Source organism: Oncorhynchus mykiss, chromosome 28 (genome assembly GCF_013265735.2).
Source record: "Oncorhynchus mykiss isolate Arlee chromosome 28, USDA_OmykA_1.1, whole genome shotgun sequence".
Classification (NCBI taxonomy): domain Eukaryota; kingdom Metazoa; phylum Chordata; class Actinopteri; order Salmoniformes; family Salmonidae; genus Oncorhynchus; species Oncorhynchus mykiss.
This window is the reverse complement of record NC_048592.1, coordinates 29,045,260-29,070,749: the sequence shown is the minus strand read 5'-3', so window position 1 is coordinate 29,070,749 and position 25,490 is coordinate 29,045,260. Positions and strand designations below refer to the sequence as shown.

General features: G+C 43.1%; 1 protein-coding gene across 1 annotated transcript in view; it reads left to right on the top strand.

Annotated features, from left to right (window-relative positions):
* Nucleotides 1-25,184, top strand: part of LOC110508868 (roquin-1) — a 28,180-nt gene extending 2,996 nt beyond the window's left edge. Inside the window, exons 3-20 of the mRNA XM_021589737.2 lie at nt 4,871-4,991; nt 5,084-5,323; nt 5,676-5,851; nt 6,176-6,376; nt 7,457-7,589; nt 10,099-10,217; nt 10,443-10,555; nt 13,645-13,887; nt 13,990-14,201; nt 14,441-14,790; nt 15,274-15,432; nt 17,219-17,374; nt 17,829-18,042; nt 18,220-18,313; nt 19,445-19,541; nt 19,725-19,907; nt 20,339-20,439; nt 20,756-25,184. Of these exons, the coding sequence (XP_021445412.2) occupies nt 4,871-4,991; nt 5,084-5,323; nt 5,676-5,851; nt 6,176-6,376; nt 7,457-7,589; nt 10,099-10,217; nt 10,443-10,555; nt 13,645-13,887; nt 13,990-14,201; nt 14,441-14,790; nt 15,274-15,432; nt 17,219-17,374; nt 17,829-18,042; nt 18,220-18,313; nt 19,445-19,541; nt 19,725-19,907; nt 20,339-20,439; nt 20,756-20,915 (3,072 nt within the window). The 3' untranslated portion in view covers nt 20,916-25,184. The remainder of the gene's footprint in view (nt 1-4,870; nt 4,992-5,083; nt 5,324-5,675; nt 5,852-6,175; nt 6,377-7,456; nt 7,590-10,098; nt 10,218-10,442; nt 10,556-13,644; nt 13,888-13,989; nt 14,202-14,440; nt 14,791-15,273; nt 15,433-17,218; nt 17,375-17,828; nt 18,043-18,219; nt 18,314-19,444; nt 19,542-19,724; nt 19,908-20,338; nt 20,440-20,755) is intronic.
* The last annotated feature ends 306 nt before the right edge of the window (nt 25,185-25,490 follow it).

Below are 25,490 nucleotides of genomic sequence, written 5' to 3'. Positions count from 1 at the left end.
GCCTCTGTACACCTATGTACATATTCCATAAAAATCAGCCGTTTCCAGCAACAAGTCATTTGCAACATTAACAATGTCTACACTGTATTTCTGATAAATTTTATGTTATTTTAATGGACAAACACTTTGCTTTTCTTTAAAAAACAAGGACATTTCTAAGTGACACCAAACTTTTGAATGATATTGTGTGTATATATATATTAGTACCAGTGGGACACACCTACTCATTTCAGGGTTTTTCTTTATTTTTTTTACTATTTTCTACAGTGTAGAAAAATAGTGAAGACTTCAAAACTATGAAATAACGCATGGAATTATGTAGTAACCAAAAAGGTGTTAAACAGTAGCCACCCTTTGCCTCGATGACAGCTTTGCACATTCTGGGCATTCTCTCAACCAGCTTCATGAGGAATACTTTTCCAACTGTCTTGAAGGAGTTCCCACATATGCTGATCACTTGTTGGCTGCTTTTCCTTCACATTGTGGTCTAACTCATCCCCAACCATCTCAATTGGGGTGAGGTCAGGTGATTGTGAAGGCCAGGTCATCTGATGCAGCACTCCACCACTCTCCTTCTTGGTCAAATAGCCCTTACACAGCCTGTAGGTGTGTTGGGTTATTGTCCTGTTGAAAAACAAATGATAGTCCAACTCAGCGCAAACCAGATGGGGTGGCGTATTGCTGCAGAATGCTGTGGTAGCCGTGCTGGTGAAGTGTGCCTTGAATTCTAAATAAATCACTGACGGTGTCACCAGAAAAGCACACCCACACCATCACACCTTCTCCTCCATGTTTAACGGTGGGAACCACACATGCAGAGATCATCCGTTCACCTACTCTGTGTCTCACAAAGACACAGCGGTTGGAACCAAAAATCTCAAAATTGGACTCGTCAGACCAGTCTAATGTCCATTGCTTGTGTTTTTTGGCCCAAGCAAGTCTCTTCTTATTATTGGTGTCCTTTAGTAGTAGTTCCTTTGCAGCAATTCAACTATGAATGCCTGATTCACACATTGATGTTTAGATGTGTCTGTTACTTGAACTCTGAAGCATTTATTTGGGTTGTAATTTCTGAGGCTTTTAACTCGAATTAACTTATCCTCTGCAGCAGAGGTAATTCTGGGTCTTCCTTTCCTGTGGCGTTCTTCATGAAAGCCAGTTTCATCATAGCGCTTGATCGGTCTTGCAACTGCACTTTCAAAGTTCTTGAAATTTCCGGATTGACTGACCTTCATGCCGTTTCTCTTTGCTTTTTTGAGCTGTTCTTGCCACAATATGGACTTGGTATTTTACCAAATAGGGCTATCTTCTGTATCTCACCCCTACCATGTCACAACACAACTGATTGGCTCAAAGGCATTAAGAAGGAAAGAAGATCCACAAATGATCTTATAACAAGTCACACCTGTTAATTGAAATGCATTCCAGGTGACTACCTCATGGAGCTGGTTGAGAGAATGCCAAGAGTGTGCAAAGCTGTCATCAAGGCAAAGGGTGGCTACTTTGGAGAATCTCAAATATAAAATATATTTTGATTTAACACTTTTTTGGTTACTTCATGATTCCGTATGTGTTATTTCATAGTTTTGATGTCTTCACTATTATATTACAATGTAGATAATAGTTTAAAAAATAAAGAAAAAGCCTTGAATGAGAGGTGTGTACAAACTGTATAGTGTGTGTGTGTATACATATATACATACATACAGTTGAAGTCTGAAGTTTACATACACCTTAGCCAAATACATTTAAACTCAGTTTTTCACAATTCCAGTTCGGATCACCACTTTATTTTAAGAATGTGAAATGTCAGAATAATAGTAGAGTGAATGATTTATATCCGCTTTATTTCTTTCATCACATTCCCAGTGGGTCAGAAGTTTACATTCACTCAATTAGTATTTTGTAAGTTGGGTGAATTTTGGTCCATTCCTCCTGACAAAGCTGGAGTAACTGAGTCAGGTTTCTAGGCCTCCTTGCTCGCACACGCATATTCAGTTCTGCCCACAGATTTTCTTTAGGCCACTCCAATACCGTCACTTTGTTGTCCTTAAGCCATTTTGCCACATCTTTGGAAGTATGCTTGGGGTCATTGTCCATTTGGAAGACCCATTTGCGACTAAGCTTTAACTTCCTGACTGATGTCTTGAGATGTTGCTTCAATATATCCACATAATTTTCCTACCTCATGATGCCATCTATTTTGTGAAGTGCACCAGTCCGTCCTGCAGCAAAGCACTCCCACAACATGATGCTGCCACCCCTGTTCTTCACGGTTGGGATGGTGTTCTTCGGCTTGTAAGCCTCCCTCTTTTTCCTCCAAACATAAGGATGCTTATTATGGCCAAACAGTTCTATTTTTGTTTCATCAGATCAGAGGACATTTCTCCAAAAAGTACGATCTTTGTCCCCATGTGCAGTTGCAAACCGTAGTCTGGCTTTTTTATGGCGGTTTTGGAGCAGTGGCTTCTTCCTTGCTGAGCGGCCTTTCAGGTTATGTTGATATAGGACTCGTTTTACTGTGGATATAGATACTTTTGTATCTGTTTCCTCCAGCATCTTCACAAAGTCCTTTGCTGTTGTTCTGGGATTGATTTGCACTTTTTGCACCAAAGTAAGTTAATCTCTAGGAGACAGAACCTGTCTCCTTCCTGAGCGGTATGACGGCTGCTTGGTCCCATGGTGTTTATACTTGCGTACTATTGTTTGTACAGATGAACGTGGTACCTTCAGGCGTTTGGAAATTGCTCCCAAGTATGAACCAGACTTGTGGAGATCATTTTTTTTCTGAGGTCTTGGTTGATTTTCTTTTGATTTTTCCATGATGTCAAGCAAAGAGGCACTGAGTTTGAAGGTAGGCCTTGAAATACATCCACAGGTACACCTCCAATTGACTCAAATGATGTCAATTAGCCAATGAGATGCGTCTAAAGCCGTTACATAATTTTCTGGAATTTTCCAAGCTGTTTAAAGGCACAGTCAACTTAGTGTATATAAACTTCTGACCCACTGGAATTGTGATACAGTGAATTATAAGTGAAATAATCTGTCTGTAAACAATAGATGGAAAAAATGATTGTGTCAAGAACAAAGTAGATGTCCTAACCGACTTGCCAAAACTAAAGATTGTGAACATGTAATGTCGTCTTTATTGGATGGGTTTTGTTGGCGTCATAATGACACGGTAGTCAAACAGTTATGGGATCGATAACTTTGTGAGAGGACATTGCCCAGAAAGATTTGGCGTGGAATAGTTATGGGATCGATAACTTTGTTGTGAGAGGACATTGCCCAGAAAGATTTGGCGTGGAATAGTTATGGGATCGATAACTTTGTGAGAGGACATTACCCAGAAAGATTTGGCGTGGAATTTGAAGTAACGTTCATTTGTGAAGCTGGCAGGCGCTCTGCTAAGACAGTCTACTGACTTTTTCCCTCTTTAAAAAGTGAGAAGCTGTGGTGATGAAATGTGATTAGACTTGACCAGTTTCAACACGTAGCCAGCCAAGCTTGGGCGGTGTATCCCATATACCTTGTGTCTGCGGGGGGATTCTGTGCTACGCCACTGCTTATAACTAAGTTAACTATCTTAAAATGTGCCAAATAAATTGTCAGCTCAGGGCTCCAGCTATGCGTTTGGTTTGCTAACTGGCTAGCTAGGGCGCCAGCTTGCAAGACCAAGCTTCTTGGTTACATCAGAGACATGCAATCCCCTCCTGGATCAAGATCCCTGCTCCCTAAATTTGTTTTGTGTGTAAAACAACTTTTTTTTAAAAATATGTTTGGAATGAAATAGCGCTCCAAGCTGCTGGTAATCCTGTATACCCCAGTATGGTACAGGAACAGTATGAAAATCTGGGTACTACTCAACCCTAGTGTCATAATGGTATTATAGCTGTGAGGTGGGTAAGGTCAATTGTTCTTTGCTCAGTGAGTGTTAGCCTGATGACTCACACTAAGTTATTATTATTCTGCTCCTCTGTCGTTTGCTACATCATTTAGTCTGAGACTGCCATCATTGAAGTCGTTTGTTGTGACGAGGGCTATTGTACAAAGCAATCAGCGATTTGTATTGTCTCTAAGCAGTCTGTATCAAAGCCAATGACATTTTCAAACCACTGCTTTACCCAAGTGTTCTGGCTCTGGCCCAACCCATTGGCTTTCTGGACCAATCAGATAGCCCCGGATGTGTTCACATTTGGTGAAGGGTCAGGGAGGTACTCGGATCCAGACTCATTTTGGAGAAAAGCGGGCGTTGCGTAGCAGTTGGCCGGAGCATGGGGTCTGATTAGCCAGGCAAAATGTCTGTGCCCATTGAATTACAATTATTCAAATTGTGTTGTGTTCCTTATGCACCCAACAAAATAAAATGAACTGAAACAGGAGGGACTACCTGGACTTGACTACCCCAGACCAGCTTATTCCCATTCAGAGCAATCTATGGGTGGGTGGACTAGTGGCTATATTGGGTGTGCTGTTTGGAATGTTTGTATAATTGATGGTTATCACACCACACCTCAGAATTCTCCACCTTTTTCTAAGTTATACATATGATGCAACACTTGTATAGAGCAACCATACTGTGTGGGTGGCCTGTGACACTCCTGTGGATGTTAGTGCTATGGCCATTTTAATTCCATGTCACTGCAGATGGTTAATTTAGGGACTGCACGCTCAACGCTCCAACACATAACTATTGATTATTAAGTAACCTAATTATATTATAAACTAATAATAAAGTTATTTGTTCAATTATTTGACTGTAAATTAATCCAGTGACACGTTTACCAGCTCATCATGCTATTACAAGTGATGGGTGTTTTAATTTTCTATATTAATATACCATTATGCCTCTGTGTCCTACCTCCAGGTTCCCAAGGTTCAGCCGGTGGCCCTGATCACCAGCCCAGAGGACTCGCAGCACTATGAGGAGGCTAGACAGTGTGTAGATGAGCTGGCCCTCTACCTCAAACCCCTCAGCAACAACAGAGGTAACATACACACCACACAAAAATGAACTAACTCTGACTTTGGACAATGATGACAATGCTACTCTCAATGGTGTGTGTCTGTCTCCCCCCAGGGGTGGGTCTAAGCAACACAGCCCAGAGCATGCTGAGTCGGCCCATGCAGAGGAAGCTGGTGACCCTGGTCCACTGTCAGCTGGTGGAGGAGGAGGGCCGTGTGCGGGCCATGAGGGCAGCCAGGTCTCTGGGGGAGCGCACGGTCACAGAGCTCATCCTACAACACCAGAACCCCCAGCAATTGTCATCCAATTTGTGGGCCGCCGTCCGGGCCCGGGGATGCCAGTTCTTGGGCCCAGGTAAGATGAGAGGAAGTTACACACACGCACCCGCCCTGACTATACCAGCGTTTCTCAAACCTCTCCCGGAGAACCCCAACTGTTCCATTTGATCTATTCCATAGCTATCAGACCTGATTCAACTAGTGATCTAATCCTCAAGCCCTTGACTAGTTGAATCACTGCTAGTTCAGATCTACAACAAAATTGTGAGATGTTTGGGGGTCCACAAGGTGAGTTTCGAGAAATGCTGTCTTATACAATGACATTTACTAGTGTAAGTGTTTGTATATGTTGTCTAACTTGCATAACTGTCTGAATTTATGTGTGTATTTGTGGTCTATTAATCCACCTGCTTCCTTCTCGCTCCCAGCCATGCAGGAGGAGGCTCTGAAGCTGGTGCTGCTGGCTCTGGAGGATGGCTTGGCCCTGTCCAGGAAGGTTCTGGTGCTGTTTGTGGTCCAGAGGTTAGAGCCACGCTTCCCCCAGGCCTCCAAGACCAGCATAGGCCATGTGGTGCAGCTCCTCTACAGGGCCTCCTGCTTCAAGGTAGGTCTGACTACCTGCATGACATACAGAAACGCAGGTCTGGGTCGTGTTCACTATGCACCAAACAGGAAACCAGACAGAAACTAGGAGCTACTAACTGAACTTGTCCAACAAGAAATACAAATGTCTGTTTTCCATTGCTCAGCGTTTTTAAATGTTTGCTTCGTTGTGCCCCAGGGAACATGACCCAGCAAAGGCCTTGTGGTTTCCAAACATTTTTGTGCCATGACCTCCCAAAATCTTTCTGGACCAGCTGCAACCAACAACCTGATCCTGACCCACCGTACCCCTCCCGTACCCCTCCCTCTCTCCACGGCTGCATAGGTGACCAAGCGAGACGAGGACTCGTCCCTGATGCAGCTGAAAGAGGAGTTCAGGACGTATGAGGCACTGCGGCGCGAACACGATTCCCAGATTGTGCAGATCGCCATGGAGGGTGGCCTCCGCATCGCTCCCGACCAGTGGTCCTCCCTGCTCTATGGGGACCAGTCCCACAAGTCCCACATGCAGTCCATCATTGACAAGGTGTGTGTTACTGGTCCTAGAAGTTGTTGTCATGTACGTCAGGGTTCCCCAATTGGCGTCCCACGGGTCATTTTGCCCCCCAGGTTTTCTGAGCCAATAAATGAAATATTTTCCTAAGTTTTCCCACACATAATAGAGAGATATATGTGATCGTATGCAAATGTAAGCAATGTTTGAAATTATTATGTTTTAGTCAAATGTTATATCTGTTTGGGGTTCTTGCGGTCAATTTGCAGTCTACAAATTAGTTTTAATTATGTTCCAGCCCCGTGACCATCCGCTCAAGAAATAAATCTGGCCGCCCTGAATCTAGTTGATGATCCCTGATGTACGTCGTATTGTTAATTACACAGGAGGCTGCCGAGGGGAGGACAGCTCATAATAATGGCTGGATCAACGCAAATGGAATGGCATCAAACACCTGGAAACCTTGTGTTTGACGTATTTGATACCATTCCACTGATTCCTCTCCAGTCATTACCACGAGCCTGTTCTCCCCAATTAAGGTGTCACCAACCTCCTGTGTGGTTGGTTGACTGACTGACTGACTGGCCACCCCACATAGCCTGGTTCCTCTCTAGGTTTCTTCCTAGGTTTTGGCCTTTCTAGGGAGTTTTTCCTAGCCACCGTGCTTCTACACCTGCATTGCTTGCTGTTTGGGGTTTTAGGCTGGGTTTCTGTACAGCACTTTGAGATATCAGCTGATGTACGAAGGGCTATATAAATACATTTGATTTGGTTCAGTATCAACAAGGTGTGTGTGTGTGTCCGTCAATTATTTCGACACACATTCACAAAAATCCCACGTTAACTCATGTATACATCTGCTTATCAGTTTGAATTTGTCTGTATGACACACATGAAACCACATAAGAGACATTGTACTGAGCTTCCACTAAAGGAGCAGCACTCTGATGTCAGGGGGTTAGTCCTTGCTTCACAATAGAAAACATGTTATTTCAAACAATGCTAATAGGATCAAGGAGAACAGGAATGATCATATCCACACAAAGTGATAGAAGATCCAGGTTCAGGCACTCAGGATTTAAGTAAATATTTTCACATCCTGTTTCCCTCCAGTTGCAAACGCCAGCATCGTTTGCCCAGAGCGTTCAGGAGCTGACCATCGCCTTGCAGAGGACGGGCGACCCCGCCAACCTTAATCAGCTCCGACCACATCTGGAACTACTGGCCAACATCGACCCTAGCCCCGGTGAGAGAGACAGACACGCACACTCAACACCTACATTCTTATTCTACCTTCAACAATGAATACAACTGAAAATAGAATTCAGACCAGACATACTGGGGTTGTATTCCATTCCCTCGTGTTGCCACCTCCCTCAACCTCTCTTTTTCTCTTGTCCCCATTATGGAACTGATAGGGCTAAAATGGATGAAAGCAGTACCAGGAACTATTGCTTTCCCCTTTTCAGCCCCATCAGATCAGTGAAGGGCAGGCAACACAGGCAGAGGGAAGAGGGAGCTTTCTCTAACTTTCTGGAATGAAATGCTGCCCAGTACTTTCCACTAGTTAAGTGGTCAAGAATCAATCAATCAGTGTAGAACAGGTTGGGTGTGTTTGTTATAGCTGCGCTCACGTGGATGTGGTCAAGAAGAAGTTAACAGACTGATTCAAATAGGCATGACTCACTGGCCCTTAAGACTCATCTCACCCATGGATTTTGACCTATATGTCGTTACAATCTTTCAGTATTGGACCATTTAATTTAAGCACTTTTGTTTAAAGGTTTAATGCGGCCATTTTCTATCTCAATATCAGATAATTTCTGGGTAACAATTAAGTACCTTACTGTGGTTGTTTTAAATTATAATAGTTTAAAAATATATATATTCTTAGCAAAGATACATTTTTCTAGCAAGAATTTTGCTAGCACTGTCTGGGAGTGGTCTACGTGGGGACGGGAATTGAGAATGACATGTTATTGGCAGAGAGGTTTTGGAACTCTCTTTCTTATTGGTCTATTAAATAATTTACTGCCTGGTGATGTCACTCGGCAGGCTTAGACACCATGCCACCAAACCACTCTTACACTAAAAGGGCATTATCATAATTTTTCACAGTGTTATTACACACACACACACACACACACAGTACCAGTCAAAAGTTTTGACACACCTACTCATTCAAGGATTTTGCTTTATTTTTACTATTTTCTACATTGTATAATAACAGTGAAGACATCAAAACTATGAAATAACACATATGGAATCATGTACTAACCAAAAAAGTGTTAAACAAATCTAAATATATTTTGTATTTGAGATTCTTCAAAGTAGCCACCCTTTGACTTGATGACAACTTTGCACACTCTTGGCATTCTCTCAACCAGCTTCACCTGGAATGTTTTTCCAAAAGTCTTGAAGAAGTTCCCACATATGCTGAGCACTTGTTGGCTGCTTTTCCGTCACTCTGCGGTCCAACTCATCCCAACCATCTCAATTGGGTTGAGGTTGAGTGATTGTGGAGGCCAGGTCATCTGATACAGCACTCGATCACTCTCCTTCTTGGTCAAATAGCCCTTATGAAGCCTGGAGGTGTTGGGTCATTGTCCTGTTTAAAAACAAATTATAGTCCCACTAAGCCCAAACAAGATGGGATGGTGTATCGCTGCAGATAGCTGTGGTAGCTATGCTGGTTAAGTGTGCCTTGAATTCTAAATAAATCACAGACAGTGTCACCAGCAAAGCACCTCCTCCTGATTTCCACCGGTCTAATGTCCATTGCTCATGTTTCTTGGCCCAAGCAAGTCTCTTCTTATTGGTGTCCTTTAGTAGTGGTTTCTTTGCAGCAGCTCGACCATGAAGGCCTGATTCACGCAGTCTCCTCTGAACAGTTGATGTTAAGATTTGTCTGTTACTTGAACTATGTAAATAATTTATTTGGGCTCTAATTTCTGAGGCTGATAACTACTGAACTTATCCTCTGCAACAGGGGTAACTCTGGGTCTTCCTTTCCTGTGGCGGTCCTCATGAGAGCCAGTTTCATCATAGCGCTTGATGGTTTTTGAGACGGCACTTTCAAAGTTCTTAACATTTTCCGCATTGACTGACCTTCATGTCTTAAAGTAATGATGGGCTGTTGTTTCTCTTTGCTTATTTGAGTTGTTCTTGCCATAATATGGACTTGGTCTTTTACCAAATAGGGCTATCTTCTGTATACCACCCCTACCTTGTCACAACACAACTGATTGGCTAAAATGTATTGAAAAGGAAAGAAGTTGACTGAGAGAAGCTGGTTGAGAGAATGCCAAGAGTGTGTAAAGCTGTCATCAAAGCAAAGGGTGACTACTTTGAAGAATCTCAAATATAAAATATATTTTGATTTGTTTAATCCTTTTTTGGTTACTACATGATTCTATGTGTTATTTCATAGTTTTGATGTCTTCACTATTATTCTACAATGTAGAAAATAGTAAAATATTAAGAAAAACCTTGAAATGAGTAAGTGTGTCAACTTTTGACAAGTACTGTATATAACAGTACTGTAAATAAAATAAAATCCAGTTTTTGACTGCACTGGGCCTTTAAGAGCCCTTGAAGCAATAGCCTATATATGAAAGAGAGGGCGTGAAGACTTTGTTTGGTTTGGTACTTTGCGTGCCCAGATGTCCAAGTTATCAGCATCACTATTAGAATGTGTCTTATACTCCTTCATGTCAAGTATTTACTCATATCTCCCCTACCCTCTGGCTCTCTAGACGCCCCCCCTCCCACGTGGGAGCAGCTGGAGAAGGGTCTGGTGGCGGTGAAGACCGTGGTCCACGGCCTGGTGGACTTCATCCAGAACCACAGCAAGAAGGGAGCCGACCCACAACAGGTCCGTCTCTCACTCTGGCTCATTGTCACTGATCCAGGCCCATATTCATACTGCGTCCTATTGTCCATGTAACCTTATTAATTATGATCTAAATAAAAGGCTAAACTGTTCCTGGACCAGCACTCCTACTTTGAGACGTTTTATGAATACTGTTCCAGATATTTGGAAAGTTGAACTTAAAAATGACACTATTATTCTATTGGAAATGTTTTTCTGTCTCTCTAGCCTCCCCAGCACAGTAAATACAAGACGTACATGTGTCGGGACATGAAGCAGAAGGGGGGCTGTCCCCGAGGAGCCAGCTGTACCTTCGCCCACTCTCAGGAGGAGCTGGAGAAGTAAGTCCCCCCCTCCATCTTCAGAAATATATATTATATATATACACTACCGTTCAAAAGTTTGAGGTCACTTAGAAATGTCCTTGTCTTTGAAAGAAAAGCACATTGTTTGTCCATTAATCTTAAAGCTCTGGACTTTTTTTTCAACATTTTGTTAAAAATCGCGCAAAATTTCAACGTCCTGCTACTCATGCCAGGAATATAGCACATGCATATGATTAGTATGTGTGGATAGAAAACACTCTGAAGTTTATAGAACTAGTTAAATCATGTCTGTGACTATAACAGAGAGTGAGGAGCAAGCAAAACCCCAAGGAAAACTGTTCACAAAAAAATAAAAAATAATCCTTGCGCCAGTTGCCTGAATTGTCTATGGCAGGGGAAAATAGATAGGGAGGAGGTTGCAATGCCTACAGCTTCCACACGATGTCGCCAGTACTGTCATTTGCTTTGAAGTTAATCCTTGGTCAGATGAGAAATAGGCCCTTCCTGTCATCAAGTACACATCTTGAACTTTTGAGAGAGAGAAAACGGAGCTTCATTTCAAGAACTGCTGCTATTGAATACAGATCGCCCCGTGATCAATTTGATCGATTATTAACGTGTACTAATACCTAAAGTTGGCTTACAAAAGTAGTTTGAAGTGTTTTGTCAAAGTTTATCGGCAACTTTTTTCATTTAAAAAAATTACGTAGCGTTTTGTAAAGCTGCTTTTTCCTGGATCAGACTCGCTTCATAAATGGACATTTTGGGTATACATAGACGGATTTAATCGAAAAAAAGACCCAATTGTGATGTTTATGGGACATATAGGAGTGCCAACAAAGAAGCTTGTCAAAGGTAATGAATGTTTTATATTTTATTCCTGAGTTTTGTGTAGCGCCGGCTACGCTAATTCCTTTGTTTACGTCTTTTTCCGGTATTGCGGGGGGTGCATGCTATCAGATAATAGCTTCTCATGCTTTCGCCGAAAAGCATTTTAAAAATCTGACAAGTTGGCTAGATTCACAACGAGTGCAGCTTTAATTGAGTACCCTGCATGTGTGTTTTAATGAAAGTTTGAGTTTTAGCGAGTACTATTAGCATTTGGCGTTGCGCATTTCCATTTCCTGTAGGCTATGTGAGACGCAGACGTCTCACCTTGCCCTAACAGGTTTTAAAATAACATCAAATGTATCAGAACTACAGTGTAGACATTGTTAATGTTGCAAATGACTATTGTTGCTGGAAATGGCTGATTCTTATAGAATATCTGCATAGGTGTACAGAGGCCCATTATCAGCAACCATCACTCCTGTGTTCCACGTTGTGTTATCACATAAAAAAGCTAATTGATCATTAGAAAACCCTTTTGCAATTATGTTAGTACAGCTGAAAACTGTTCTGCTCATTAAAGAAGCAATCCAACTGGCTCTCTTTAGACTAGTTGAGTATCTGGAGCGTCAGCATTTGTGGGTTCGATTACAGGCTCAAAATGTCCAGAAACAAATAACTTTCTTCTGAAACTCATCAGTCTATTCTTGTTCTGAGAAATGAAGGCTATTCCATGCGAGAAATTGCCAAGAAACTGAAGATCTCTTACAACGCTGTGTACTACTCCCTTCACAGAACTGCGCAAACTGGCTCTAACCAGAATAGAAAGAGAAGTGGGAGGCCCCGGTGAATGTTTTTGCAAAAAATGTGTTTACATCCTGGCATTTCTCCTTTGCAAAGATAATCCATCCACCTGACAGGTGTGGAATATCAAGAAGCTGATTAAATGTCATGGTCATTACACAGGTGCAACTTGTGCTGGGGACAATAAAAAGCCACTCTAAAATGTGCAGTTCTGTCACACAACATAATGCCACAGATGTCTCAAGTTGATGGAGCCTGCAATTGGCATGCTGACTGGAGGAATGTTCTACAGAGCTGTTGCTAGAGAATTGAATGTTCATTTCTCTACCATAAGCCACCTCCAACGTTGTTTTAGAGAATTTGGCAAGACATCCAACCAGACCACAGTGTAACCATACCAACCCAGGACCTCCACATCCTGTTTCTTCACCTGCGGGGTCATCTGAGGAGGTGGAGGGGGGATGCTGAGGAATATTTCTGTCTATAATAAAGCCCTTTTGTAGGGGAAAACTAATTCTGGTTGGCTGGGCCTAGCTCCCCAGTAGGTGGGCCTATGCCCTCCCAGTCATGGGAAATCCATAGATTAGGGCCTAAGTAATTTATTTCAATGACTGATTTCCGTCTATGGAATGTAACTCTAAAATATTTGAAGTTGTTCAATGTTGCATTTATATTTTTGTTCAGTATAAATGATTTTATTATATAAATATCCACATCTCACAACCAGCACTCTTTGAATTGAAATAAAGTCTCAGTCATGAACACTCTTACTGACACTTGTGGCTGCTTTGTGTGATGTATTGTTGACTCTACCTTCTTGCCCTTTGTGCTGTTGTCTGTGCCCAATAATGTTTGTACCATGTTTTGTGCTGGTTCCATGTTGTGTTGCTGCCTTGCTATGTTGCCATCTTAGGTCTCTCTTTGTGTAGTGTTGTCTCTCTTGTTGTCGTGTGTGTTTTGTCCTATTTATATTGTATTTAAAAATAATTTAAAAATAATTTAAAAATAATCCCAGGCCCCCGTTCCCGCAGGGGACCTTTTGCCTTTTGGTAGGCCGTCATTGAAAATAAGAATTTGTTCTTAACTGAATTGCCTAGTTAAGTTAAATAAATAAATAAAAAATGGCACAAACTCTGCTCTCTCTCCCATTTGCATCAATGTACCCAAATCGTATTTTGCTCAGATAACCTCATTCTTAGTATGTCTCTGGAGTTATTACTTAGTAGGCCACTGTTTTAAAACCTATTCCGTTGGTGTAGATTCAACTATTTTTAATCTACAGTAGGATGACTTTTCTGTTTTTATAGCCATTATATAACTACTGTGTTTTATGTTTATAGCAGGCCTCCCAGGTCACAAGGATAACTGTATTTTATGTTTATAGCAGGCCTCCCAGGTCACAAGGATAACTGTATTTTATGTTTATAGCAGGCCACCCAGGTCACAAGGATAACTGTATTTTATGTTCGTAGGTACCGTAAGATGAACAAGCGTTTGGCAGCTCGCCTCCCTGGCTCCTCCGGCCTGCTGTCGGATGACTGTCTCCCTCTGGACATGGGGGTGACCCGGAACACCTCGCCCCTTACCAACGGCTCAGCTGGACACCCCATGCCCCAGCTCATCACCCGCGGCACGGACGCCGTGACCTACGACCTGTTGTGCAAGCCCAAGATAGACGGCGGGAGCAGCAGCTCCCCGGGATCGCCCCCTGACTCGTAAGTGGGTTTGTTTTAGCTATAAAATCTGGCACTTTTCTTTTTACATTGATGCAAAAACTTATTGTAGCATTATTCAGAGCTCTGTTTTTCTTCCCTCAGTCTGGATTCAGGGCCCAAACAAGGGTTCCTTCAGCCTCCCCTTGCCATGGGCCACCCCAGGGGGTCAGGCGACCCCATGCCCAAACAGATGCCCGTAGGTGTGATGCCCCGGGGGCCTCAGATGTACCCCCAGCAGCTGCCTGACATGTACTACTCCGACTCACACCCACTGCCTTCCGCCTCCCAGTACGAGCCTTCGCAGTACCCCCAAGGTGAGGCTGAACGTTGATGAAAAGTTTTATGTTGTTCAAATGTTTGTTTGTTTTCTGTAATGCACTTCATTTATTTTATTTGATGGCAAACATTTTCAGTTTTATTATTTCCCAGCAACTGATTTCAGCTCTGTCAATAGAAAATGTGTTTTAAACCTATGATTTTGCTGAATTACCAATATGAACCTAAAACGTGTAAAGAAAATCAACATGTCCATGTGTCCCCCTCTGTCCTCCAGGATACCCCTACCAGCAGCCCCCCCAGTACTCCACCCAGCGCTACATCCGAAACCTCCCTACCCCCAGCGAGCCCGCTGGACCCCCCTACCAGGACCCCTATCCCGGCTATGGCCCTCCCGAGCGCCCTTACCCAGCTCCCCACTCCGGCACCCCCTACTCCTACCTTCCCCACTATGACACCCGGGGCCGCCACGGCCCTTACCCTGGCCCCCAGCCATACCCCTCGCAGAGGGACGACATGCCCCCTAACCACCACTACCAACAGGAGCAGGCGGCCAGGGGGAGGTACCCCCCAGAGGGGTACTACCCAACTGGGGCCCAGCCTCAATCCATGAGGTCCAACGTCAGGGTGAGTTTGGTTTCTCCACAATCTGTCATATTTATCTGTGTACGTCCGTGGTCAGCAACCCAGGTATATAGACGTTTGGTTCAGGCCAACAGTATAACCCTATTCAACCTGTGTAAAGTCTTGATGAGCAGTTGAATCAGGGTGTGTTAGCACTGGGAAACAGCTAGCGCACCCTGTAACCCTCCAGGGTGGAGGCTGGTGACCGTTGGTGAACATATACACTGACTGACTACTATGTAGTTATTGTCTTGTGAGCTGCAGCTTCCTTGAGATTTACAATTGTCTCTTTAGTTGACCAGAAGTCAGAAATATTTAATCGTTTTAATGATAGCATGCATTTTTATATGCGTGGTACTAATCATAAAGATGCAGGTAGTTTAGTGTCATTATGGAAATACTGAGTATTACACCTCTCAACACCCACTACACCCCATATACCCCTCAACACGTCTGATAAACTGTGTCCTGTGGTGTGTTATTTAGGAGCAGTACAGACGCTCCTCCCAGCCCAGCCTGGACTACCTGCACCATCGCCGCAAGGAGCTGATGGCCCAACTAGAAGAGCGGAAGGTCATCTCCCCGCCACCCTTTGCTGCCTCCCCCACCCTTCCCCATGCCTTTCCTAGTGACTACCCCCCAGAGGTAAGACCAACACACACAACTTAGGTCACTCAGGGTCAACACATTAAAACAGGGGTTCTCAAAGTGGGTTCTCTTTCAGTCGAATCGGTTCGACATCTCACTATGGGACGGTGTGTAAACCAACTAACTCGAGGTAGAACTCACGGCTGGGTTGTCTTCTATGGGGGAATGTTAAAGGGATGGTGCTTCAATGGAGGGTAACACACTGAAGAAACAGCACCGTTGGTGCTAGCCAAACAAACCAAATGGCAGTTTAGCCCAGAGGTTGCTAGCTAAAACATGGTAGGCACTGACAAAAAGCTAGAGACCCTGGGTAGAAGTAGCAAAGATTTGTGGGAACCTGCTATTGTGTGTAGGCCAGGCAACAGGTGTACTGTAGCTAGCCGACGACAAAAGGCGCTGCTAACAAACGGAGGTAACTTCACTCGATAAAGTATAGCTGATGTTAACAGAATTCCTGAAAATACTAAATAAGACTCAATGCTCCATCGTGGGCTGGTAACCCACACAGAGAGGAACAGTTAAGTTGAGAAAGCTGCTTAACGGGCTAGTAACCAGATGGTAACCAAATAGACGTGTGAAGTGGCTTAGAATGAGGAAACCAGAGCAGTGCAGAGTGTTATATAGACACGCAGGGTGTATACCCACGAACCTCTGATTGGCCTGTTGGGAATGATTTGATTAAGGCTTCAACCAATGACCTCACTGTGCGACGCCCTCTTTTGTGGGTATCTTCATTTCCTTCAGAGAACCGGGGTTACATAACTTAATGCGGCAAGATCTGAAAAATATACTATATCACTAACAACATATTAAGTGACATTTGGCCAAGAAATCCGTGGAATGTGTTTAAAGTGTGTAATACAATGTAATATTATGAATCAACAATCTATGTTCTTAACCCTGGGCAACATGGGCCTGGGAGGCTACCAGGGATATTGGTATCCACAGTACTCCACCAATTATCACTTTTTCCATTCTAACCTATTTTACCAAAACTAGTTTACATAAATACACTGTAATTTAAGCTTTAAAGCTGCAACAACAAAAAATATCTAATGAAAACATTTATAGAATTTTTGGAAATGATCTTGAACTGCAACATTTTCTCTGATGCCAAGAGGCCTTTGTAAATGTTCTATCCCAGGCTCTGTCAATAGACTTGGTTTGTCCAGCCATGAACTGCAAACGTCAGAGTACAACTCCTTGTAGACTTTTTTTATCGCACCCGAGTTGTGTTCTGATTATGAGAGATCCCTGATAAATTTGCTATCACAAAATGGGTCCCCAGCCCAAAAAGTTTGAGAACCCCTACATTAAGGAGTCAGAGCTCTGTGTGGTACAGACCAAAAACAAACTGTTACTGTTGACAAGTGTAAGCCTTCCAAACTCCCAACTGGGAGGATTAATGTCATGACATTATCTAATTGGGAAGTGAAACTATAACTTTATAACATTTACAAAACAGGGCTTTTGATGCTGTTTTAGCTATGACATTAATTTATCTAGCGACGACCCTGTTTCACAACTTATATACTATTTTATATTATTCTGCCCTGTATGGCACTTTTCTAAAATGCCTTTTAGCACGTTCAAGTTATGTTTCCAAGTTAGCGTTGCTGTACAGTGTTGTGAGCCTTGCTGTACAGTGTTGTGAGCCTTGCTGTACAGTGTTGTGAGCCTTGCTGTACAGTGTTGTGAGCCTTGCTGTACAGTGTTGTGAGCCTTGCTGTACAGTGTTGTTAGCACGAGTAACTTACTAACACACCTGTGTCTGCCTCCATAGTATGGGGAGGAAAGCTCCAAAGCCTTTGGGAAGTGCAGGGAGCCGGACTACGCCGGCCAGTATTCTCCCTGGTCCTGTGACACTATCGGCTCCTATATTGTCACCAAGGACGCCAAGCCCAAAGACATCATGACGCCCGGCGCCATGGAGATGATGGTGAGTGACAGCTGGAATAGTGGCGGTGCGTCTTAGTGAGTTTCTGAAAGTATTACTGGCTCAGTTATCACAGGAACAATGTTGAAAATGTGCTTGATTAGGAGGATTTTAGCTTTCATTCGGCCCTTCTACCATCCCTTTTTCTTCTCATTCTTTCTCTCTTCCTGTCATCTTTCTTTTTTCCTCCTCCACCTTCTTCACACCCCCTCTTTCACCCCTATTCGTTTTTCTGATTCACTCTGCGTGAGAGCATCTGTCATTATTGTATTTCACTCTGGATGAATGTCTGCTAAATGTCCCCCCCACAATCTCACCCACACATCCATACCTTTTATTTTTCTCCCCCATCTATCTGTAGAATGACTGTTAAATGATTGTTAAATTGAGGGCCTGCTACTCTTACTGACTAAATTAGAGGCCTGCTAAATGACACTTCTAAATTCTGCCTCTCTAGAATGTGGATGGTAAAGGTCTACGGGGGGAGCCCTCCATGGAGGTCCAGGCCAGGCGGGGGGCGGAGGTCAAAGACGACGACCCCATCATCCCCTTCGGCCCCCAGCCCACCGTGTCGCGCTTCGGGGCCATCTCACGCACCTCCAAGACAGGCTACCAGACGACAGGCCCCGTGCAGGCCATGGCCTCCGCCCAGGGACCCAAGCACATGGCCGGTAGGGAGACCAACCAACTTACTTACAACTTTACTTTGATCAATCTGTCATCTGGGTTGAGCTCATTAGAGGTCGCAACAGAAGACTTTAGTAAATGAGCATATTGGACAAATGAATATGACCAAGTCGAAACCGTGTTTAAGACATACGATTTAACTTGTCGTTGTCCGCCCACAGCGGAGTTTTCCTATGGGCACCACGGAGGCTGGGGCGGCGCCTCCTACCCCTCCCACCAGACTGGCTTCTCCTCTCAGGGACACTTCAGTGAAAAGTACGACCAAACACACTCATCATTGCATCCATCCATCTATTAACTTCTTGCGTCGAGCAATCCCGTATCCGGGAGCGTAATCATAGCCTCAAGCTCATTAGCATAACGCAACGTTAACTATTCATGAAAATCGCAAATGAAATGAAATAAATATATTGGCTCACAAGCTTAGCCTTTTGTTAACAACACTGTCATCTCAGATTTTCAAAATATGCTTTTCAACCATGGCTACACAAGCATTTTATTGATAGCTAGCATAGCATTAAGCCTAGCATTCAGCAGGCAACATTTTCACAAAAACAAGAAAAGCATTCAAATAAAATAATTTACCTTTGAAGAACTTCGGATGTTTTCAATGAGGAGACTCTCAGTTAGATAGCAAATGTTCAGTTTTTCCCAAAATATTATTTGTGTAGGAGAAATCGCTCCGTTTTGTTCATCACGTTTGGCTAAGAAAAAACCCAGAAAATTCAGTCATTACAACGACAAACTTTTTTCCAAATTAACTCCATAATATCGACAGAAACATGGCAAACGTTGTTTAGAATCAATCCTCAAGGTGTTTTTCACATATCTATTCGATGATAAGTCATTCGTGGCAGTTGAGTTTCTCCTCTGAAGCAAATGGAAAAATGCACGCAGCTGGAGATTACGCAATAATTGCAACGGAGGACACCAAGCGAGCACCTGGTAAATGTAGTCTCTTATGGTCAATCTTCCAATGATATGCCTACAAATACGTCACAATGCTGCAGACACCTTGGGGAAACGACAGAAAGTGTAGGCTCATTCCTTGCGCATTCACAGCCATATAAGGAGACATTGGAACACAGCGCATTCAAAATCTGGGGCATTTCCGGTTTTAAATTTCATCTTGGTTTCGCCTGTAGCATCAGTTCTGTGGCACTCACAGATAATATCTTAATAATATCAGTTTTGGAAATGTCAGAGTGTTTTCTTTCCAAAGCTGTCAATTATATGCATAGTCGAGCATCTTTTCGTGACAAAATATCTTGTTTAAAATGGGAACGTTTTTTTATCCAAAAATTAAAAGAGCGCCCCCTATATCGAAGAAGTTAATGCGTTATGTATCAGTAACTGATGGCTTGGGTCTCTTCTCCTCTCTCCCAGGCTGTCTATGCCAGCTCAGGACAGAGAGCATCTGAAGATTGAGCTCCAACAGGTCAACCAGCAGATCACCCAACAGACCCATACCCACGGCATGGAGGTGGGTTTTCTCACACACACACACAGATATGGGACAAACACAACTTTTTGAATTGAAAACAATTAAGGCAAAAAAAAAATTGGTGTGGGGGCAACCAAGCGTGTGACTAATGGTAGAGAAGGGGTTATTCGTTGGGAGAAGACTGACCTGATTAACCCTGAACTTCCTCTTCCCCATCCTCAGAGGGAGGTCAGTGCCCTGGCGGCCCAGCCCTCCCAACCATGTCAGAACCAGGGCCAGCAGGGGAAGTGGCCCGGTCCAGTGGGGGTTTCCAGCAATGCTGCCTTGGTGTCTAGCGAGCAGCTCAGCATGGAGCTGCACCAGGTTGAGAGGGAGATTGGCAAGAGGACCCGCCGGATAGACATGGTGCGGGAGAGATGGAGGGGAGAACTGTAGTTTGTCTGCCTGTTACAAAGGGAATTATTCTGCTCTGCTCACAGCGCCCTATAGCAGTGGTTCTCAATCCTGGTCCTGGGGAGCCCAAAGGGTGCACATTTTGGTTTTTGCCCTAGCACTACTCACCTGACTCAACTCATCATCTGTCTTTGATTTGAATCAGGTGTGTAGTACTGGCGGGCGGACAGGCGAAGGGCGGGCACGGACAAACAGGGGTACGGGCGGGAGGGCACGGACAAACAGGGTTACGGGCGGGAGGGCACGGACAAACAGGCGTACGGGCGGGAGGGCACGGACAAACTGGTGTATGGGCGGGCATGGACAGAAATGGGCGAGCGGACGGGCAGGCACAGACAGGCGTGCCACTGTGAGCTGACAGTGTATTGATATGGTCTCTACAGGACAGTCAGGTGGCTCATGAAGTCCAGTACAAGATGAAGGCTGCACAGAATGGCCAGCAGGACCACAAGACCCAGCTGGAGGAGATTGCTCTGGCCCTCGGGTGAGTGGACACATGCACACACCTCAGCAGGACACCACGTCATTGTACATGGAATGATCTTATGATCGTAACCCCTCTCTCTGTCACACTCTCTCCTCGCTCTCTTTGCTCTCTCCTCGCCCTCTCTCCTCGCCCTCTCGCTCTTGCCCTCTCTCCTCGCTCTCGCCCCCTCTCTCTCCTCGCTCTCGCCCCCTCTCTCCTCGCTCTCGCCCCCTCTCTCTCCTCGCCCTCTCTTTCCTCGCTCTCGCCCTCTCTTTCCTCGCTCTCTTTCCTCGCTCTCGCTCTCTCTCCGCTTGCTCTCTCTCGGTGTGTGTAGTGAGGTATCTAATGGCTCCAGCGGTCTAGGTCAGGACGGTGGTGTGGGCGGAGCCATGTTGTCACTGACCAATAAAGCGTCTTCGCTCAGCCTGTGTTCTGAGCCGGGGCCCGGGGTCTCAGAGCTGCAGAAGAATGGTATGGTCCATTCCTGCTCCTAGACCACACACACACAACACCTACTCAGACACTGTGGTGTAAAACATACAGACAGAAGATGAGCAGTATCTGCTGTGATAGGAGTTTTTCTTTCTTTTTTTGTTCTGTGAATGAGCTTCTTCTTTTTACTTTCATTGCCTGGAAACCAGGGCATTTGATAACGTTTATTTTTTTGTTTTCTTTTCTCTAACTGGGACTATAAAACAAGCCTCTCAAAGTAATGGAAAAGCAGATGATGATGATGATGATAATTGTTCAGAGGCCTATCCCCCTACATAGACATCACATATCAAGACCCATTGTAGATCGATCGGTGGAGTATTTCTCAATTCTCCCCTCTGTATCTTTGTTCCCATTACGAGGCACATTAAGGGTAAGCAGCTTGCAGGGACTTTAAGACCCCAAATACTAAATCAACTTATGCTCATATGTACTACATAATGGTATCATAAGTCTTGGTGTTCACGACAGTTATGTCAGCGGTCGTACGCATCACATAAGTATCTGTTATAATCCATTATAGCCTGATATGACAGTTGTTGATAGTTTCCGATACCTTTGACAGCTTACGAAGGCAATTATAACCAACATTTAGTCAGTGTAGTAACTGTTCCGTTCACGTTCAGTAATATAAGTGTTGTAACCGCTAGGGTTCAGGAATACACCACCCCCAGAATCGTAAAACGTGGTCGACCAGATGAGGGAGGCCAGGGAAAGGGAGAGTGAAAATGTTCAGCCAACCTTCAGAACCAAACGAGACTAGGCCGCTTCAAGCCACATGAGACCTCATGAGAAGTCTGATTTTATTAGTGCATTTTATGAATACATCATATCTGTTTCATACTTGAAAAGCAGTATATTATTAACCAAAGCATTCTGTTTTAAAGATTGCAAAATGAATCTTTTTGATAATGAGCTTTCCTCATGTTTTCTATAAGGGAACCTACTTTGTGCTTCTCGTGGGATGTGGTGTGACTTGCTGCTGGCCGTGGAAATGTCTGTTGTACTGGGGGGCTGGAATTCAATCAAACCTGCAGTGTGGAAAATGCACTCTCAAGGGAGTGTAATAAGTGTTAAGTTAACACAGTTGTAGATAACATGCATTTTCACATTGTAGGAACATTTTCCTCGGTGCAAGATGAATTGATGTGTGAATGGAATCATATGGGGTGATAGTTTTTATCTTCCTCAGAACTCATCTGGTAATCAGAAGACCTCCCCATTGGGATTATCTTGTCATTGGTTCTCTTTAACTTCTATGAAGTTACTTTCCCTTGTTTTTTTTCTCCCGCTCACATAAATCGCAGTTAAGGGGCTGTAACCTACCTGAACGCTGGTCCGTTATTGGAGGGGAAGTGAGAAATGGATTAATATGCAAAAAATAACTCATCTTTCTCTTAATACATGTAGAAAGTGGCTGTAGTCTGCCAAACAATAATTTCAATGGTTTGTGCGTCTCAATCATCAATGAAAGAATAGCAAATTGTCTTTAAAAAAAATAATTTTGTTATCTTAAGAGCTTACTTTAAAAAATTCCTTCTATTCCATTTGTTTTTAACCACATACTATTACTTCATTTTAGAACAAGTCAGGATCGAGACCCATATTATTCAGTGTATTAGTGGATTCAAGACCAGAATCTTGGGCCACAACCTGGCGAGGTTTAAAGCAAGCAGCCAGAAAGCCTTGCCCCTCAAAAAGCCTCTGCCCAAAGTCTTCCTAACCTTCAATTTGAAAACTTTTAGTGCAAACTTTCATGATATTCTTCACAATATAGTTTTATAGTATTATTATCATCATTATCATTACGTTATTTTTGCTTTCCCTGTCATGGAAATTGTTGGTGCCTGTTAAGGAGCGCTCTGCCTTTTGTAAACAAACCTCATGATTGGCCATCGAACACTCAAACGGTTAAGGATAGAGGTGACGATCAGGGTTCATAGTTTGGGGGGGGGGGGTTCAGCATTTTGTCTGGGTTTAAGGTGTGTGTGTGGGGGGGGGGGCAATATAAATTAAGGTTGGGGAAAGGGTTTTTGTTTTTCTCCAACCACACTTCAAGCCTCAGGCTGCTCTTTAATACATTGTACTGTTTAGGTTAACAACTCACTTATACATATGAGTATGTATACATACATTAATATACTAAGCACTATTAACGTGCCACCTCTTCTTCTACTCGCTCAGCATTTATATTAAATGATCTCTACTTAGAATCAGCTAAATGTTATTTTTTTCCCCTGTCCACTGGTTGCCAACACAGACTTTATCCTTACCCAGTTGAAGGACTTCTGTGTGCATTGATGTGTGTTCACTTAATCTTTTTGTGTTCAAACAAATAAGTTCTATATTGAAATATGCTTCCAAAAGAAGACTCATTTTAATGATAAAAATTGAAGTTTTTTGTTGTGTGTGTGTGCTAGGTTGTATTGTAGAAAAGGTACACTATGGATTTTTTTCAAAGTGAAGGGTGCTGTACTGGGTGACCGTGTGGAAATATTAGAAATGTGATGTTTTTGTTTTTTTAAGAGGTGAGCCGGCTAAGCCTTTAATTTAGTCAAAGGCTTGCTTCTCAAGGAATACTCCTCGGCCATCCACGCCAACAGTAAGATCATTCGGAAGCACACTAATCAAATGAAAAGAGATTTGAATTGGCATGCATGTTTTTTCTCTTCACCTGTCAGTCACCTTTTGTCATATTTATAACAAAACTTGTTTCTTCTGGCAAAATGTCATTGACTAGTTGGGTTTGAAGTTGTTTTTGTTCCTGTCGTTGCTGAGTGAAAAATCACTGACTTCCAAGTCTTACGGTGATCTACGTATCACCTCACAAGGCAAAGCATCATGTTGTCCAGGGAAACTGTCAAACGCAGCATCGCTCTCATCCACACACAGTTTGTCTTTGCTTCAGAATAGTCATGAAAATTAGCTTGCCCACATTTGTTATTTAAGCTTAAGGAAATACTATCAAGGTCCCTCCAGCCAAGACCCTTAAAGAGTGAGTTCACTCCAAATTGTGTCCAATGTTTTCAGATCTGAACAGTGGTCTAATGTTGACATGAGGCTAGCCTCTTTTTGAATCCAAGAGTGTAATACTTAAGCACTCGTCTCTAACATGTAGGCTCAGCATGCCCAAACAGTCCCATTACAAGTCAGAATGTTGAACAAACTTTATTTCAACTTACTTGTTGTCTGCTGATTTTGTCCCTATGTTGGACACAATCTGATACAAAATATCCACAGTGAAGTGTTATCAGCCCGACCTTCAGTACACAGGTCTGTATATCGGTTTGTATTACCTACCACCAAAAGGACCAAAAAGGAAAGTAAGTGTAAATACAATTTTCTTCATTCTGGCTTATGGACTATTGCGTCTCTCTTTTAGGGGGACTTGGTCAAACTGAAAATCCATTGAGTAACCATGGTAACAGTTTGACATTTAGGCAAACATGAGCTCACATTCCATGCCATCTGTTGTGTAGATCCAGCCCTAAGCCTCAATCCCAAAACCAATGGCAAAGATGGGCATTCTAATTCAGTGCCTATTGTTTTCTACTCTTTGGGTTTAAGCATATAGCTGAATAAACACTAGATGGGGTGGGATGTAAACTCAAATCAACATTAAACTACTTGAGGTCTAAAATGTGCAACTAACTTTGATTTGAGTGAGCTGTCCCTTTAAATTCCATAGCCGAGGAGAAGTAACAAGGATGTGGTTTCTGGGAAGAGCAATGATCATGTTCATGTCAGTCGCCTGCTTTCATTTGTTTCTGAGCTAAACTGCTGCCTACCCCTTCTTCACACAGCCAACTCTCCCCGGAATCACAATAGTGTTACTGCTGTTTTGGGCTCACATTTTAATTTCTTTTTTTTTTTTTTTGAAAAACACAATGGCTTTTTTTATATGATTACTTCCTTGTAATATATCTCTTAAATTAAGGTACAGGTTTAATTTCAGCAAGAAAAAAACGTTTTTATATGTATATTATACTCCATTAAGGAATGTTTAGAATTATCTTCCTCCAATGTGGATGTAGACATTATTACGCCATTTTATGACTTTGTAAGAGAATTCACTGTGTGAAAATTGGTTTGCATTTTTGTATAATACAATCTGCTTTATTATTTTTGTTTGATATGAGAGTTAGGTCAAACTGGAAGTTTGAAGAGAGAAATTAACCTGTGAAATTGAGAAATAAAAGAAAAAATAACTTATGTACAACAGTGATTCTATGCTGAGGGAGAAGGATTAAATGATATTGCTAACTCTGCTATTTGCGTCTTGTTTTACTTTGCGTGGCAAAATCGGGTGAACATCTTTCAGGGCAAGTATTAACCCGCATAACTCCACATTGTCTCTTTTTGGAAATGCCAGTCAGCCCTGCATCTTTACCCAACCCAAACTGTGGAGGAGAGCTGAACACTGCCCAACACAGCTCAATGGATAACTGAAGCACTAACTCTGACTCAGACCTCTAGACCCAGTCTGCTGTAGGCATTACTATTTTCCCCAAAATCTACCAAATTTCAATACCGGGAATAATTCATATTTATCCACAGAGTCCCGGGAAATACCTAAT